At 52.8% G+C, this 16,298-nt stretch overlaps 1 protein-coding gene and 2 non-coding genes across 4 annotated transcripts; 2 read left to right on the top strand and 1 right to left on the bottom strand.

Annotated features, from left to right (window-relative positions):
• The first annotated feature begins 2,547 nt into the window (after positions 1–2,547).
• On the top strand, positions 2,548–2,629 carry TRNAS-CGA (transfer RNA serine (anticodon CGA)). Its single transcript has one exon. It is a non-coding gene; the product is annotated as a tRNA-Ser (tRNA).
• A 1,328-nt stretch (positions 2,630–3,957) lies between these two features.
• TRNAA-UGC (transfer RNA alanine (anticodon UGC)) lies at positions 3,958–4,029 on the bottom strand. The gene has a single exon. It is a non-coding gene; the product is annotated as a tRNA-Ala (tRNA).
• A 1,162-nt stretch (positions 4,030–5,191) lies between these two features.
• On the top strand, positions 5,192–15,593 carry FTCD (formimidoyltransferase cyclodeaminase). Of its 2 annotated transcripts, XM_010713154.4 has the most exons (17): positions 5,192–5,347; positions 6,162–6,345; positions 6,644–6,772; positions 6,928–7,016; positions 7,606–7,785; positions 7,867–8,004; positions 8,482–8,613; positions 9,302–9,363; positions 9,832–9,961; positions 10,102–10,263; positions 10,983–11,026; positions 11,145–11,283; positions 11,696–11,791; positions 12,016–13,241; positions 13,647–13,682; positions 13,907–14,250; positions 15,349–15,593. In XM_010713154.4, exons 1-14 carry the CDS (start codon positions 5,294–5,296, stop codon positions 12,100–12,102), a joined length of 1,626 nt encoding a protein of 541 aa, XP_010711456.1. In that variant the 5' UTR covers positions 5,192–5,293; the 3' UTR covers positions 12,103–13,241; positions 13,647–13,682; positions 13,907–14,250; positions 15,349–15,593. The 2 variants fall into 2 exon arrangements, with proteins under 2 accessions (XP_010711456.1, XP_010711458.1); XM_010713156.4 differs by lacking the exon at positions 5,192–5,347 and having other exon boundaries at positions 6,212–6,345; positions 6,619–6,772.
• The last annotated feature ends 705 nt before the right edge of the window (positions 15,594–16,298 follow it).

Genomic DNA, 16,298 nt, shown 5'->3' with positions numbered 1-16,298 from the left:
AGGGCTGCCCTCAAGTAAGGACATCTCTTGAGGTTTGTCCTGTGCAGAGATCCCTTGCACTGCAATGCCAAGATGCCTTACCAATACTGATCCTCGCTAGGTGGCCAGTAGTTTGTTTAAGTCTTGTTAGCTCTGCTAAGATTGTATCTTAGATTGATTGTGAACAAATGATCCCTAAAACATACATTGCTGACCAAGCGTGGGGCGAGGAGCAGATCCAGGTACAGCTGGGCTCCTTACTTCTGAGGTTCAGGGAGTTCACTCTGAACCTAATAGCTCAGCAGGAGGGTCTCCTGTCTGTGAGTGTTTAACCCTACCCTCTGTGCATCCAGCCCTGTCTTATATGATGGTTAAGTTGCTGTGAAATCACTACATTGTATCTATATTATATCAATAAATACATCTCTCCTCTCTCTCACCAGTACAGCGTAGTTGTTGCCATCTGTGGCAGCAGGGCTGGCTGCCACTGGCATCCTTGTCCTCCGGGGTGCTCTGCTGACTCAGCTCAGCCAGCTGTAGCCCAGCACCCCTTTTCTGCAGGGCAGCTTTCCAGGCGCTCTTCTCCAAGCCTGTGCTGCTGCATGAGGCTGTTATCACCCAAGTGCAGTGCCCAGCACTTACCTTGTTGAACTCAGCCCTTTGATTGAGCATACCCAGCTCTCTCTGCAAAGCCTTCCTGCTCTCAAGAGGTTCACCTCTCTTGATATCATCTGCACCTGGGTCATGGCAACCCACACTGTCAGTGCAAGCTGGGGGGTATAAGGATGGAGCACAGCCCTGCCAAAATGGACCTGGGGGTGCTGGTGGTTGGCAGCTGGTCATGAACTAGCACTGTGCCCTCTCAGCCCAAATGCAACCACATCCTGGACTGCATCAAAAGCAGCGCAGCCAGCAGGGAGGGGGAAGGGATCTGTCCCTCTGTGCTGTCAGATCTCGCCTGGAGGACTGCATCCAGATGGGGAGTCCTCAGTATAGGAGACATGTGGACCTGCTAGAGCATGTTCAGTTTAGGACCACAGAAATGCTCCAGCAGACGGAGCACCAGTCTGAGAGACAGGCTGAGAGAGCTGGGGCTGCTCAGCCTGGAGAACAGAAGGCTCCGTTGAGACCTGAGAGTGGCCTTTCAATATCTAAAGAGAGGGCCTTTCAATATCCTGTTGTGAGGGGCCCAAGACTGAATACAGCGCTCGAGGTGCGAGCTGAGTACAGAGGGATGGTCATCTTCTGCTCTTCCTGGCTGCACTATTTCTGACACAAGCCAGGATGCCGCGGGCATTCTTGGACACCTGGGCACACTGCTGGCTCATGTTCAGCCAAGCGTCAACCAACACGATCAGATCCTTTTCCCTCATACAACTTCATACACTTTGCCCCAAACCTGTAGTATTGCCTGAGGTTGTTGTGACCAGCGTGTAGGACTCATCTCTTGGTCTTGTTGGACTTCATCCCACTGGCCTCAGCCCAGCAATCCAGCCTCTTCAAATCCCTCTGTAGGGCCTTCCTATCCTTAGGCAGATCAACACTTCCTTCCTACTTGGTGTCATCTTACTGAAGGTGCACACAATCTCTTCATTCAGGTCATCAATAAAGATACCATACAGGGATAGTCCCAATACCAATGTCCCTTGTGGAACACCTCTTGTGACTGGTCATGAGCTGGATTTATCTCCATTCACCACAGTTCTCTGTGCATGGCCCTCCAGTCAGTTCTTCACCCACTGCACCTGTCCAAGCCATGGGCTGCCAGCTCCTCCAGCAGAATGCTGTGGGAGACAGTGCTAAGGGCTTTGCTGAAAATTTGGTAGACTACATCAACAGCCTTTCCCTCATCCACCAGGCTGGTCACTCAATTATAGAAGGAGATGAGGTTGGTCAAGCAGGACCTGCCTTTCATGAACCCATGCTGGCTGGGCCCGATCCCCTGGTTGTTCCATACATGCTGTGTGATTGCACTCAAGATAATCTGTTCCACAACCTTCCCCAATACTGAGCCCTTTGGTCATTTCTTCACAGAAGCTTATGATGTTCACTGAGCATGACTTCAGCGTGGTGAAACTCTGTGGAGTACACACATGATGGAGTGCTTATGGAGGTGTCAGGTGCTGCCTTTGGACCCCAGCAGCTCAGTGGTGCTGAGAGGCAGCAGGTGGTCAGTGTGCTAGGCCCAGCCCCTGCCCAATTCCTGCAGGGTCTCCACTCAGTATAGTGCAGAGCAGTTCTGCCTCAATTCTGGGGTTGACTGGGCAATGGGAACTGGGAGCTCTAGTAGCCAAAAGTGAGAATCATAGCCCAGTGCAAAGAAATGGAGTGTCAGGCTGCCTGAGTCCTCCTACCCCCCTGCCCTGTGCTGGCTGTTGGGGTTTGGCGGCAGCATTGGCACAGGCACTGCTGGGCACAGATATTGCTGGCAGACCCCAGGAATGGAGAGGGCCCAGGGCTATGGGGGCACAACGGGCTCTGCACAGACCTTCCCTCTGTGCAAAATGGGCTGTGGGGTGTTGCGGCTGCCCCACAGGGATGGCTGTGCTGTGAGCATAGGGCAGGGATGCTGTGATGGCCGAGAGGTGAAGGCGTTGGACTCGAAATCCAATAGGGTTTCCCTGCGCAGGTTCGAATCCTGCTCACAGCGATGGATTTTACCACTGGTCTGGAGGTGTTGAATGCACACCAGGGTCTCAACCCATCTCTTGGGGGTTTCTTCCTCAAAAGCATTTTCCCGTACATCACTGTGCTCACCACAGCTGCTCAGGCTTACCAGCAGACCCCTTCTTCCTCCATGGGCACCCCAGGGCCTATTTTCAGCTCTCACCTGGATTTTGCAAGGCTTCTCTTCCCTCCCTCAAAGTCAAGCCCTGGATCCAATTTGTGCCTGGAGCCTGGTAGTAGGGCCTGAGCCCAGCAGTACCAGGGATTGCACTGCCCCCAACACCCCAGTGAGTGTTGGGAGCCTCCTTGTTGTTCCCTTGTGATGGGACCCCAACAGCTAAACATCTTGGCTTGTTTGTCTAGGGGTATGATTCTCACTTAGGGAGCAAGAGGTCCCGACTTCAGCTCCTGGATGAGCCCTCCCCTTTTGGACACCATTGCCCTTCAGGCCTGGGGACAACCGCTGTGAGGACAGGGCACTAATCAAAGCCCACAGCACCCTGACATCTTGGGCATAACTTCCCTGCTACTTTGCTTCCCACCACGGCCAGCAGCCATGTACTGACCTGTGCTAGGTTGGCAAAATTCTGAACAAAGTCATGGCCAGGTCAAAGTCCCTCCTAGCTGAGAACATCAGAACCATAGAATCAACTGAGTTGGAAAGGACTTTTAAAGGTCATCTAGTCGAATTCCCCTGCAATGAATAGGGACTTCTGGAGATCAATCAGATTGATCAAAACCCAGTGCAGCCAGACCTTGAATGTTTCTCCTATCAGGTCTCCCCAAGACCTTGCACTTGGCTTTGTTGAATCTCATAATATTCTCCTGGGCCCACTGCTTAGCCTGTCTAGGTCCCTCAAGATGGCACCCCATCCCTCAGGCATGACACATAGCTTGGTGTCATTCTCTGCTGATGTAATTGATGAAGATACTAAAAAGTATCAGTCCCAGCACTGACCCCTAAGAGACACCGCTCATCACCAATGAATTACAACACCACAGAAGGCAGACATGCCCTTGGTGAAATCATGTTGGTTAGGACATCCCATATCTTCTTTGACTTCCATGTGCCTTGGCACAGTTTTCAGGGGGATTTGTTCCATCACCTTCCCAACAGAGCAGTGAGGCTGACAGGTCAGTAGTCCCGTGGGTTGTCCATTCTCCATTTCATAGAAATGGACGTGACATTGCAGGAAAGCACCAGGTAATCTACTGGATGATAGGAGAGAAAGAGAGCACCAAAGGGAGAGGATCTCTGGAGATGACTCAAGAAAGATGAGGGAGGGGATTTCCTCAGAGACAGCAAAAGTGTGGAGATGCTGGGAGTTGAACCCAGGGCCTCCTGCATGCAAAGCAGGCGCTCTACCGCTGAGCTACATCCCCTGGGTGGTGATGGTGGTGGAGGGTCTGTTTTTTGGGAAATTTTCCTCAGTCCTCTTTCTGAGTCGATGCTTCCTACCAGCAGCTCCCCCTATAGCACCCCATGCACTGATGGGCTACAACACAGACACAGGGTTTCCTTTTTCCATCTGGGTCTCCCTCTAAACTCTCAACCTGTTCATGGCTATTTTGCACAGATAGCTCTTAGGGATCAATTCTTTACCTGTGCTGCAATCACCTTGCCATGGGCCCCCCCAGTGCAGTGCAGTGCTCAGGGCAAGGGCTGCTGGCACAGTGTGCTGCTGGGGGAGCCTGGCTTGTTGCTCTAGGAGTATGACTCTCACTTCAGGTGTTTGAGGGCCAGTCTTCAACTCCCAAACAAGCCCAACTCTCTACCACAATCCTGTACTGTCCAACCCCAAGCCACCATCACAGGTAAGAATAGACCATGTGTGCATGTGCTGTGCCGCTGAGCCACATCTGCATCAAGATGGTGTTCAAGGAGTCTCTACTAAGGAATTCTTCCTCAGCTCTTCTCTTCTGCAGCTGCTGACTCTGCCTACCTGGGTAATGGGGGACAGAGGTAGGGCTGGGCTACCTGAGGCTGTCCCACAGGGAGGGATGGCTGGAATGTGGAACAGGGGTCCACTCCAGGTTTTCTAGGCTGGAGCTGTGATGGCCAAGGGTTGAAGGAAGGAAGTGGACTCAAAATCCAATAAAGTACCTCTGTGCAGTTTGAAATCCTGCTCACAGTGATGGATTTTAGCATTGGCCTAGGACCTGGGGAGTGGGAGAGTCACACTAGTGTTCTTGGAACATCAGAACTCCCCACCAGCACTGGGTTCTCATGGTTGTGTTTGTCCAGTTTGTTCCTTTGGGCAGCTGGACTCTTCCTTTCTGTGCCCCCATCTTCTGTGTCCCTGTTGCTGATAGGGCTGCACTCAGTCAAGAGCAGGTTACTGGGATTGGGCTCAGAAGAAGATTTTTGTTTTTCTTCACATGGTGTCAGCTTGTTATGGGCACTAATGGGTAATGACTGCCGGAGATTTCTCTGGATGTGCTGCTCAAACCCCACAAGAGCACTGCAGTCCAAACAGTAACTGTTCTGTTGATCCAATACCTTTTCTGTCTCCTGGCTGTAGATCAGTGCAGTTAATGAGAAACCCTGGTGCTGGGAACGTTGCTGCTCTCAGCAGGACGGCAAGAGCCAGAAAGACGTGTGAGGAGCCAAGTCCAGGGCCACAGGGTTTGGGCAGACACGAGGAGCATGGCCAAGCTGGTGGAGTGCGTCCCCAACTTCTCGGAGGGATGCAACAAGGAGGTGAGGGCTGGTGATGGGCTGTGGGGAGGGAAGGTGGCTGGGCCTGTATTGCAGCAGGTTTTGCACTGTTACTTGTGGCCTAGCTTGCAGTTTTCTAGCACTTTGAGCCCTTCTGGGCCAGCTGAAATCAGACTGAATTCAATTCAGTGAGAACTTTCATCTTCTACCCTGGGGGAAAGCTGTTCACTAATCCTGAAACTGCCCAAACTCAGTGTCTGATCCTGTTTTGCAACTCAGTAAAAAGCAGGACTTCGGCAACCCCCTCCCTGCTGCCTGCAGATTGCCATAGGGTCTGGGCAGTCTGGTACCCTCATAGAGAAACCTCGCTTTTAGCTGTTTTTCCAAACATGCCATCCAAATTAATGTTGCCTGTGGTGGTCACCTGTGTTAGGCTGCACTTTGCCCCAGGAGTGCAGGTCAGCAAACCCAAAACTGTTGCAAAACAGTTCCGCTGCTTCCACTTGGGAATGGGCTTTGTGGAGCCAAATCTGTTTTGGAGTTTGCAGGGGACAGTGTCCTTATGAACAGGATTTTGTGATGGTGCCCTTTCGCATGCAGTCTACAAGGGCTTGAAGATACATGGGGGCTGGAAATGTCTGAGTCCCAGCTCTGCCAACTGGGAGTGGATGCACGTACTTGTAGGTTCTGCATCTTCACTTTCTTCCTGACAAATCTGAGGGTGGGTGCATCCCCTGCACTGCTTGGAGCAAGGTGGAGGCACCTGAGCAAAAGCATTACCCACCTTGCAAAGCTGCTGGAGTGTAGTAGGCATCTCTCCAACCCAGCCAACTTGCCTATTTTGGATGTTTGGCAGGTGATCGAGGCGCTGGGGCAGGCCATCTCCCAGACACCAGGCTGCACACTGTTGGATGTGGATGCTGGTGCCTCCACCAACCGTACTGTTTACACCTTTGTGGGAACCCCTGAAGCTGTTGTTGAAGGTGCACTGAGCGCAGCCCGCGTGGCTTGGGAACTCATTGACATGAGTCAGCACAAGGGTAAGCATTTCCAAAGCAAGCTGGAGAAATACGGACCAAAGCGCTGCCAGCAGACAAGCACAATGTGTTTTCAGCACTGCAGGATGGATGCTGATGAGAAGGTGCAGAACAGTTGCTCATCTTCCCATTGCAGAGAGGCTGCATCCATCCTGTCCTTGGGCTACTGTAGGCATTACTGCTGTAAACTCCTCTTTCCTTGCAGTGGCAATGTTCAGTCTGCAGAAAAAGCAGGGAAAGGGTCCTTGACCCTTCTTGTCTGCTTGCTTTTCCCAGCTCCTGATCTCTGCTCCGCCCCCAGGTGAACATCCTCGCATGGGGGCCCTGGATGTCTGCCCCTTTGTGCCAGTGATGAACATCAGCATGGAAGAGTGTGTTGTTTGTGCCCACGTCTTTGGGCAGCGCTTATCAGAGGAGCTGGGAGTGCCTGGTGAGTGGGGAGTGGGCAGGGAGGCTCAGACCCCACACCCCTGCATACTCCCAACCATAAACATACAGCACTTCTTTTACAAAAGCTTCACCAAGGGCACAATGGGGCAAATAGGTGAAACTAGACAACATGCTCATCCCCTCTCTGCCTTGCAGTGTACCTGTATGGAGAGGCAGCCAGGCAGGAGAGCAGGAGAACCCTGCCTGCCATCCGTGCTGGGGAATACGAGGCGCTCCCCAAGAAGGTGAGCCTAGCTTTGGGAAGGAACCTCCTTTCTCAACAATTTCTCCAACAATTGCATGCATCAGCTGAGAGATGTGAGGTGAGAGTGCAGGCAGCAGATGTGGGCACTGTATTCACACATCCAGGTACGAGGTGCACCTCACTGCAATGGATGTCCATGGACTAGAGTGAGATGGTAGGGGCTGAAGCAGGGAAGATGTGGAAACTGAGCTTGGGGAATTCATTTAGACCTCTGTGTGACACAAGGAATCAAAATACCCCAGAGAACCTGAATGAAATATCTCCTCTGGCTCCAAATTAAGCATTTCTGCATTAAGCTTTTGGAAGCTTTACTAAGAAATGAAATAGGAGAAAGTTTTGAAGTGATACAGTTGGAAAGTGAAAGAAAAGTGTTGCATTTTTATATTTGGGGTTTCATCTCTTTGGCACAAGCATTTTGATCAGATGCAGGAGATGATGAAATGTTTTGGGTGCTGGAGAGTGTGGTGGTGTTAATGGCAAATGCTGGTCGTAGAAAGAGAGGCCACCTCTGGAAGGTCAGTTTGTGCTGCCTACAAGCATGCTCTCATACACTCTTTCTTCCTCTCCAGCTCGAAAAACCTGAGTGGGCTCCTGATTTTGGGCCCCCAACCTTTGTTCCCCAGTGGGGGGCCACAGTGACGGGTGCCCGGACCTTCCTGATTGCATACAATATCAACCTGCTATGCACCAAGGAGCTGGCACACCGCATCGCCCTTAACATCCGTGAGCAGGGTCGTGGTGCCGATCAGGTACCCTTGTGCTGCCCACTACCCTGCTTGTCCTGCCCTGGGTTGCCATCACTGTGCTTTGACCACAGTGGTCTTCCCCAGCCTGGAAGCTTGAAGAAGGTGCAAGGCATTGGTTGGTATTTGGAGGAGGAGAACATAGCCCAGGTTTCAACAAATCTCCTGGACTTTGAGACCACACCGCTCCATGCTGTCTATGAGGAGGTCTGCTGTAATGCAGAGGTAGGTAGTGCACAATGCTCATTTCAATGGGGAGCTTTGCAAAGCTTGTCTCCTTCCAGGTTTTTGGCCCCAAACCATAGCTGGGCTCTGCTTTCTCTTAGAATCATAGGACCACTAAGGTTGGATGAGAACTCTAAGATCATCTAGTCCAACAGCCCACCCACCCCCACTAACCATGGCCCTCAGTGCCTTTTCTTCAAAACCTGAAGGGATGGTGACTCCACCCTTCCCTAGGCAATCTGTTCCTATGCACTGCCGCTCTTTCTGAAATTTTTTCCTCTTAAGCTCAGTCAAGTTGGGCAAAGAGCTGAACCATACGTAAACCCCAAAAGCTAAGCAATTTTTTACTAACCTCAGCTCTTGCCTTATCTCCACAAGGTGGGTGCAACTTTGAAGGCCTTTCCATGAACCACGATGGGGATCACCTGGCTGAGGTGGCAGCTCTGGGGACACTCATGTTTATGATGTTCTTCACAGGCACTGAAGCTCCCTGTGGTGGGATCCCAGCTGGTGGGGCTCATTCCCAAGAAAGCCATGCTGGATGCAGCTGAGTTTTACATCAAGAAGGAAAAGCTCTTCATACTGGAAGAGGGACACAAGATCAAACTGGTAATGTGAGTCCTCCTAATATTGAGACAAGAGTGGGATTACAAATAAGACCTCCAGCATCTCAAAATGCCACTGTGCAGGAAACTTGGACTTGGGCAGCCCCCAGGCATGTTGGATATTGGATACCCCATTACCCTTGGTTCAGGGGAATGGTGCCTGGAAAGCTGTGAGAGCACAGCAGCTGAGACAAACTGATTTATAACCCTGAGGATGCTGAGATGTTCAGGGGAGCAGAGAGCCCATCCCTTTAGGACTGAGCACTGGACGCAGCTGCCCAGCCTGCCTGTGTGAAGGCTGTGAGGAGAAGGACACACAGCTAAATGACAGTGCTTAGTATTAACAGGACAGTGTTCCAGCACCAGTGTAAGCTGGAAAGAAAGAGGCAGGCTCTGCTCTGCTTTTCTGTTCCAGGGGCGAAGGGAGCAGGGAGGGACTTTGCCATCCTATGAGGAATGTGCTAGATAAGAGCAAGCTAATTATTTATCCATGTGGTTTTCAATCACCCATGGATACCAAATGCCACTCCCACCTTTGGGATGGGAGGCACTGCTGAAACCAGTCTGCCTTGTCTTGTGTAGTGGCTCTCTTCCATGGTTAATTAAAAGTGGGACACAAGGACATAGTGGGATGTGTTGGCTGGGTGCTCAGTGTCAGGTTGGGGCTGATGTGTTGGTGCTGCTCCTTGCAGGTTGTCAGCCGGCTCGGTCTGGACTCCCTGTCTCCATTCAACCCCCAGGAGCGCATCATTGAGTAGGAGCTCCTCATCATTCCTGTCTCTGGCCAGGCTGGGGGATCTTGCTGCCTGCTTCTTGCACTAAGATTGCTTTGAGAAAGAGAAGTTCACATGCAAATAAGGACATGCACTACCAAGACCTTGCCCCTTTACCCTTGGATGTGGTTACAGAGTTCCAACTAGCAGTTGGGCATATTCCCATTCCATAAAATGCTGTTTGCAGAGAGACATCCCTCCCACGCAGCACAATCCCTGACATCATCAGTGCATGTGTCCCTGAGTCCCCATCTGTCCCCATGAGGCTCCCTGTCTCCTTCTCTTTCCCACCCTCCTACATCTGGGAGGTCTCCCAGCACAGTGCTAGCCCCTTTCCCAACTGACTAAGGGGTGGATGAAAAGCCAGTGGAGAGGGCAGTGTGGAATGAAAAGGGACTGGCTGGTGGTGGCCACGAGCATGAGGTGGTCTGACCCATGGTGTACTGCAGGTACCTGGTGCAGGCAGGACAGGAGGACAAGGGGCTGGTTGCAAAGCCACTGGGTGCCTTCGTGCGAGCAGTCAGCGGGAGGTCAGCAGCGCCAGGAGGAGGATCAGTGGCTGCAACTGCGGCCTCTCTGGTATGTGCCCTGTGCCACGGAGTCTCTGCTTGCTTGGGTGTTTCTCCAGGCACCTGGGGGCTCCTTGGTGAGGGAACCTGGCACAATGGTAGTGGCAGGTGTGGTGTCACAGAGGAGGACTTACCCCAATGCTTTCACAGGGAGCAGCACTGGGCTGCATGGTGGGGTTGATGAGCTATGGGAAGCGGCAGTTTGAGCAGCTGGATCCCATCATGAGGAAGGTGATCCCTCCCCTCCACCAGGCCATGGATGAGCTGGTTGCCATGGTGGATGCCGACTCCCGTGCCTTCAGCAGCTATATGGTGAGGCCTCACCAGCCACGGTCCTGCTTGTAGGCAAGGCGTTCCAGGAGGCAGCACTGCATCCTGATGCCCTTAGGAGCAGGCTCATCCCCGCAGGGCTGGGGGAAGGGACATTACTTGGGGTGGAGTGACTAATGCGCTGTTAGAATGTGTCCAGAAGAGGGCCAGCAAAACGCTCCAAGAGATGCAACACTTCCATGAGTACACGCTGGGAAAGCTGATGGCTCTTCAGCCTGGAGAAGACCCTGAGGTGACCTGGTAGCAGCTTTCATTATCTACAGCGGGCTGTGAGAGAGAAGGGGACAGATTCTCTAGCTGGATCTGTTATGACAGAACAAGGGGAAATGGTTTCAAATTCAAAGAGGGGAGATTTAGACTGGATATAAGAAAAAGTTTCTTACAGTGCGGGTAGTGAGGCACTGGCACAGGTTGCCCAGAGAGGTGGTGGATGCCCTTTCCATGGAGAAATTCAAGGTCAGGCTGGATGTGTATCTGAGCACCTGATGGAGCTGCAGGTATTCCTGTTCATTGCAAGGGAGTTGGACTAAATGATCTTTAAAGATCCCTTCCAACTCAATCCATTCTATGATTCTATAAGTATGTAATTCTATGAAGGGGTTCAGAAGAGTATGGGAGCTAATGGTTCTGCTGTGGCTCCTGATGCACACGGGGTCTCAGAGCTCCCCTTACCCACCAAACTTGCTTTTCCTTGACTGCAGGAAGCTATGAAGCTGCCAAAAAGCACCTCTGAGGAGAGGGAAAGGTGAGTCAGATTGGCGAGGGCTTGGAATGGTAGCAGGAGCTTGCACATGAGCTTCCACACAAAAGCTAAGCAACCCAGGGCTTGTCTCAGCATTCACCAATGCCTGTCTCCTATCCAGGCGAGCGGCTGCCATGCAGCAGGGGCTGAAAACAGCAGTGGAAGTGCCCTGCACCCTGGCAGTGAAGGTGAACAACCTCTGGTCCTCACTGAAGATGTTGGCGCACCATGGCAACCTGGCCTGCAAATCCGACCTTCAGGTACAGCCCCACACTCAGGAGCTTCCATGGCCAGCGGGCTCACATGCTGTTCTGGCTGGGGCTTTAAGGCTGCCTAGCTCATTGCTTGTCCACACAGGGTTCTCCATTGCTGTTTGAAATCTATCCAGCTTTTCTTGCCAAACTGGCCACTGCTTTCCATTTACTAACTTTTTGACAGCTTGCTAGCCTTTTGGGAAAGATGTTCTGCATTATCCCTTGCCTGAATTTTCCCACCTGGCAAGGTGGGAAGGTCATAAAATGTTTCCCACCATAGAAGCTGTATCTGGAAAATGAGAAGTGAGGGGACATTGCTTTCCATGGCAGACAAACTGCAGCCTGAGGGTCTGCCCTGCTGCCAGACTGTGAGGTGCTACTCTGTTTCAGTCAGTTTTCCAGAAGCCTCTTTTCACAGGTGGGAGCCAAAATGCTAGAAGCCGCTGTGTTTGGAGCCTATTTTAATGTCATGATCAATCTCAAAGACATAACAGATGAGAAATTCAAGACTGAGGTAAGCAGGAGCTGCATGTGTGTCCCAGTCCTGGTAGTGTGGATGAGGCCAGGATCCGTGGGACTCTGTTCAGAGGGGCTTTGGGGGTTGTGGGCATAAGGGTACACTTGTGCCAGGGTTGAGACAGAGACACCGCAAAGACTGGAGGAGATTCATGGGCTGGGCAGGTGACGCACTGCCTGTCCTTCAGACTGGAAATGATACACTTCTCCCTCCCCACGCAGACATTGCAGATGGTCACCAGGCTGCTGGAGGAGGCAAAGCAAGGCTCAGCACTTGTGTTGGCACTGCTGGAAAAACGAGAAGCTTGAGAGGATCTCAGAGCTGGGCCAGGGAATACACCAGGGATACACAAATACAGATAGGAAACATGCTTGTTCCTGTCTGGGTTTTTTGGTACTCATCTTGGGGAAGCTGCTTCTCTTGGGAGGTCCCAGGGTTATGTTCCTGTTCTAGCCTTTTCATGGCCAGGGATGATTTTCGTTGCCTGGTGCTTGGACCTTGCATTTGTCCTCCCATCCATGGGGCAGAGGGAGCAGGCTGGGCTGGCGGTGTCATGGGAATCCTGTGGGTGGCAGTGGCTGGGACCCCATCATGCCTGGGTGAAGATGGCTGGGCACCTAATAGTCCTCACGATCCAGCTTGTCTCTCTGACCAGAAAACACCCTGAGACACTCTGTGAGACTGCAGCAAAGCTGGGCACTGGGGCCACATACCTTTCTGTGCAGTGTCTTCTTGGCAGCGTGCAAATGGGCCCACTGAATCACTCAGTGCTAAGGGAGGGCATGCTGCCAAGCACAGGGCAGCACCAGGCAGTCAGCAGGAGGAAGGAGGGTGTTACTGGGAGGTGAGCCCCCCGGAGAGAAAGATCCAAGCATGGGGAGGCCTAGTCTTTGTCAGTCCCGTGGTCAAGGCCGTTGCTGGGTCTGAAGGCAGACATCACCTCCTCTGCGGAGCAGACTGAGCTCGACCTGCTCAGGGGGTGGATGCTGGGGAGAGCCTACCATCTCCGGCTCTGTTCCTCAGCAGTGACACAGGGGGTCATCAGCAGTGCCCTGAGTCCACTGCCCTGCAGCAGGCCCAGGAGGACGTGACCCCCGTGCCTCCCCCACACACAGCACCCACACTGGGTGCAGCGCACCAGGGTTCATGGCAGGGACGCCTGACTCACCCCATCACCTGACACCACATGATTGACCAGCCCTGCAGGACCTTTGTTCTGTGTGGGAGAGGAGTGCTGATGTTTACCCCGTGCCCATGGTGACCACCACAGCACTGGGAGTGGTGCTACAGGTGCTCCGCAGTGTCACCCCTGCCCACTGCACCTTCCTCGCCCAGGCTGGGCTCTGTATTTAACGGATGCCCAAGGGCTGGGCCCACTGCTTTGGGAGAGCCGCGCCAAGGACGGCCATCAGGACTGTGGTGCTCTTGGAAGGAACTGATCTGTGGGGTAAGTGAGCAGAGCTGATCCCTGACATGGCCGAGACTGCTGGAGACAGGGACACTGGGGATAGCAGGGCTGGTGCAGGGACAGGATGCGATTTCCTCAGTGCCCCTCTTGCTCTGCATCGACAAAGGTTGCACATGTGAACTTGGGTCGCGTTGCATCAGATTTGGTGCATAATTTCCATTAATGATGGAAAACAAGTGCCAGGGGGTGCGCAGTGCCTGCCTGGCACTCAGCATCCCCAGAAAAGATGGGGTGGCTGTGGGAACCTGCAGTGTTGTTTCTGTGCCTGGGGCGTGTGGACGGCAACTGGGCTTGTGGCCAATGGCCAGCTGTGCAAAGGTAGTGGCCAAACGGTAGCCTGTGTGTTGTGGTGAAGCACTGACATTGCCTGTCCTTCCTTTGCAGTTTGGAGTTGGTAGAAGATGTGGAACGCTAGCCAAGGTGAGCAGCCACAGGGCTAGGGCTGGTCTGTCAGTGATACACAGTCAGTGGGGCTTGGGAAGAGGCCTTAGGGATTACCTGTGTGCCAGAGGGGACGGGAACATCACCTGAGGTGGGCATAAACCAGAAGGGATGCTTTGAGCTCATGGGTACATGAGCTCCATGCATTGCCTTTCCAAGGAATGCCTGGCTTTGCTGACCTGTAATCCCCCTCTTTATTCTAGGCACACCGCCACCACCGCAGATGCAAGTCTGCCCACCTGCACCTCCAAATTGCCAGTACCCTGGGCCCAGCAACCCTTGCTACCCAGCAGTGACACCTGGCATCCCTGGGACCTGTCCCCCAGGGCCCCCTCCACCTGGCCCTCACCCACCAGGTCACCACCACCATGGGCACCACCCACCGGGCCACCACCACCATGGCCACCACCACCATGGGCATCACCCACATGGGCCACCAGGATGCCCACCTGGGTGCCCACCAGGCCCCCATGACTGCCATCAGAAGCACAAGAAGAAGCACAAGAAGAAGCACTCCAAGTGTTCCCACAAGCACCATGGAGGCAAGGTATGGTTGCAGCAGATCCCTCAGCTCTCTGTTGTGGTCATGTGTGCTCCCCCTCTACCCCAGACCAGCTAGAGTGGGTGGTTAGTGGCTTTTGTTGTTGTTGTTGTTGCTTTGGAGACTCCCTTTTGGTTTATAAATAGGCAAGCATGAGCCATTTCAGATCAGACTTTTGAAACCTGATACCTGGAATTCCTTGAAGCAATTCTGAACAGCAGATTGATGCAGCTCAGGGTGCACCATGCAGTGTGTTAAATCAAATTCTTTGGACAGCAAGTAGCTCCATGTCTGTGCTGGGCAGATATGCTGCAGACAGTGCTCTCCTAGGGATGAATCTGGATAGGACTGAATGAAGGACTGTAGAACAAAACCCCAAATCCACCGTCTGAGGCAGGAGCATTTCCCAAACGAAGCAAATAAATCCTCAGCTCCTCTCAGTGTTTGATTGCTGGAAGGTGATCTACCTTGACATTTGCCTTTGCTGGCAGAGACCAGAAACTTTCCAGAATTTAATGCTGTACAGTCTTGAGAAATAACGATTACAAACCAGCCCTCCAGCAGCATTTGCATAATTATATTTGCCAAGCATCATGACAGAAAAATAATGATTTTTAGCTTTAAAATATAGCACGTAACAGCACTACAATAAACATTATGATCATGTTATTAGTAATCCATTTTATTGGAATGATAAGACAGCCCAGCACAGGTTTGTTGCCCTGGGCCCAGCAACAACACTGGTAATTACCGGCTTGCAGTTCATCCAGTGTGCACACCTGAGGGCACACCTTTGGGTGGTGTGCAAAGACACTCAGCTGGGGTGAGGTGAGACTACAGCCGCCATGGATGTGCATTGCAGCTGCTGCCAGCTCAACCTGAACCAAGCTGGGCACTGTGGGAATGGGCATCCAGTTCCTTCCAGGCAGCAGCTGGAGGTGGTGGGCATGCCGCACTGTGTGGGGGTGAAGGGGGTTGTGGGAGCCCAGATGGGACTGGACAAGTCCCTCAGTCTCCCACCTGCAGCTGTGAGCTCCTATTAGAAGTGGTGTGGAAGAGGGTTGTTTCTGTGCTATCCTGAACTGATTTTACCCCCTCCTCCAGCACTCAGGCAGCTCAAGCAGCTCGAGCAGCTCTGATTCTGACTGAAGAGAATATCTCCTACCTGTGTAGAGGTGAAGCCCTGAGGAGACAATATACGAAGACAAATGCACCGCAAGAGCCACCTACTCGTTGTGCTGGCCCATTCTCCCTTCTCTGCAGCCTGCATTTTGCCCGTTGATGATTTTCTCGCTTTTTGTTTGTAAATTCTTTGCCCTGGAATTGTTGTAAATAAAGGGGTAACAGCTCTGGCCTCTGTCTTTTTTGAGATGGGCTCACATCCCACCTCCACACTGAGACCCGTTCCCGTGACTGTAACAGCACAAAGAATTTTGTGAGCTGGTTTGCACCCTGTGGTTGGTTATCCGTCTGCAGTGATGCCAGCTGCTACACGTCTTGCAGAACTCTTTAATGCTGTGTGACGTTCCCCAGCTGTTGCAGAAGGGCTGGCTGGAGAATAAAGTAACGGCCCTCATGCTGAGCTGCATGAGTTGCCATCCTGCTTGCTAGGCTGTGTGTCTGGGGGGGGGGAGGAGGAGAGGCAGTTGGGATTTGCTACTGTGGCTGCACATCCCTCCCAGGACAGCTCCTGTCTCACCTAGGACTGGATGCAGCCGTATTTTGTCCTTAAAGCAGCTCCCCTGCAGCTCTCCTTTCCAGTGGAGGGAAAGCACAGCAGCGATGCTGCAGCAGACAAGACCACAGCACCCCACTACTTTACCCCTTCTGGCCCTGACTCATGGCCTTCCCTGCACCTGCCCTGCCAGCTCCTCTGCTCCTTGCACAATCCATACCCTGGACATCCCTTCATCCCCGTGCCACCTCCCTCACCCTGAGTGGTTCTAGGTGGGAGTGTGCAGCTACTGGTGCCGGGCTGGGCAGTGGGCACCCCAGCCTGTGGTGCCAGCTCCTGGAGCCATGCTGGGGGTGTAGGCCTGCAGCAGGAGTGGTGG

The sequence above is a fragment of the Meleagris gallopavo genome, chromosome 7 (assembly GCF_905368555.1).
Source record: "Meleagris gallopavo chromosome 7, MGAL_WU_HG_1.1, whole genome shotgun sequence".
NCBI lineage: Eukaryota > Metazoa > Chordata > Aves > Galliformes > Phasianidae > Meleagris > Meleagris gallopavo.
Note: the sequence above shows the minus strand (reverse complement) of the source record. Positions and strands in the feature narration are given on the sequence as shown.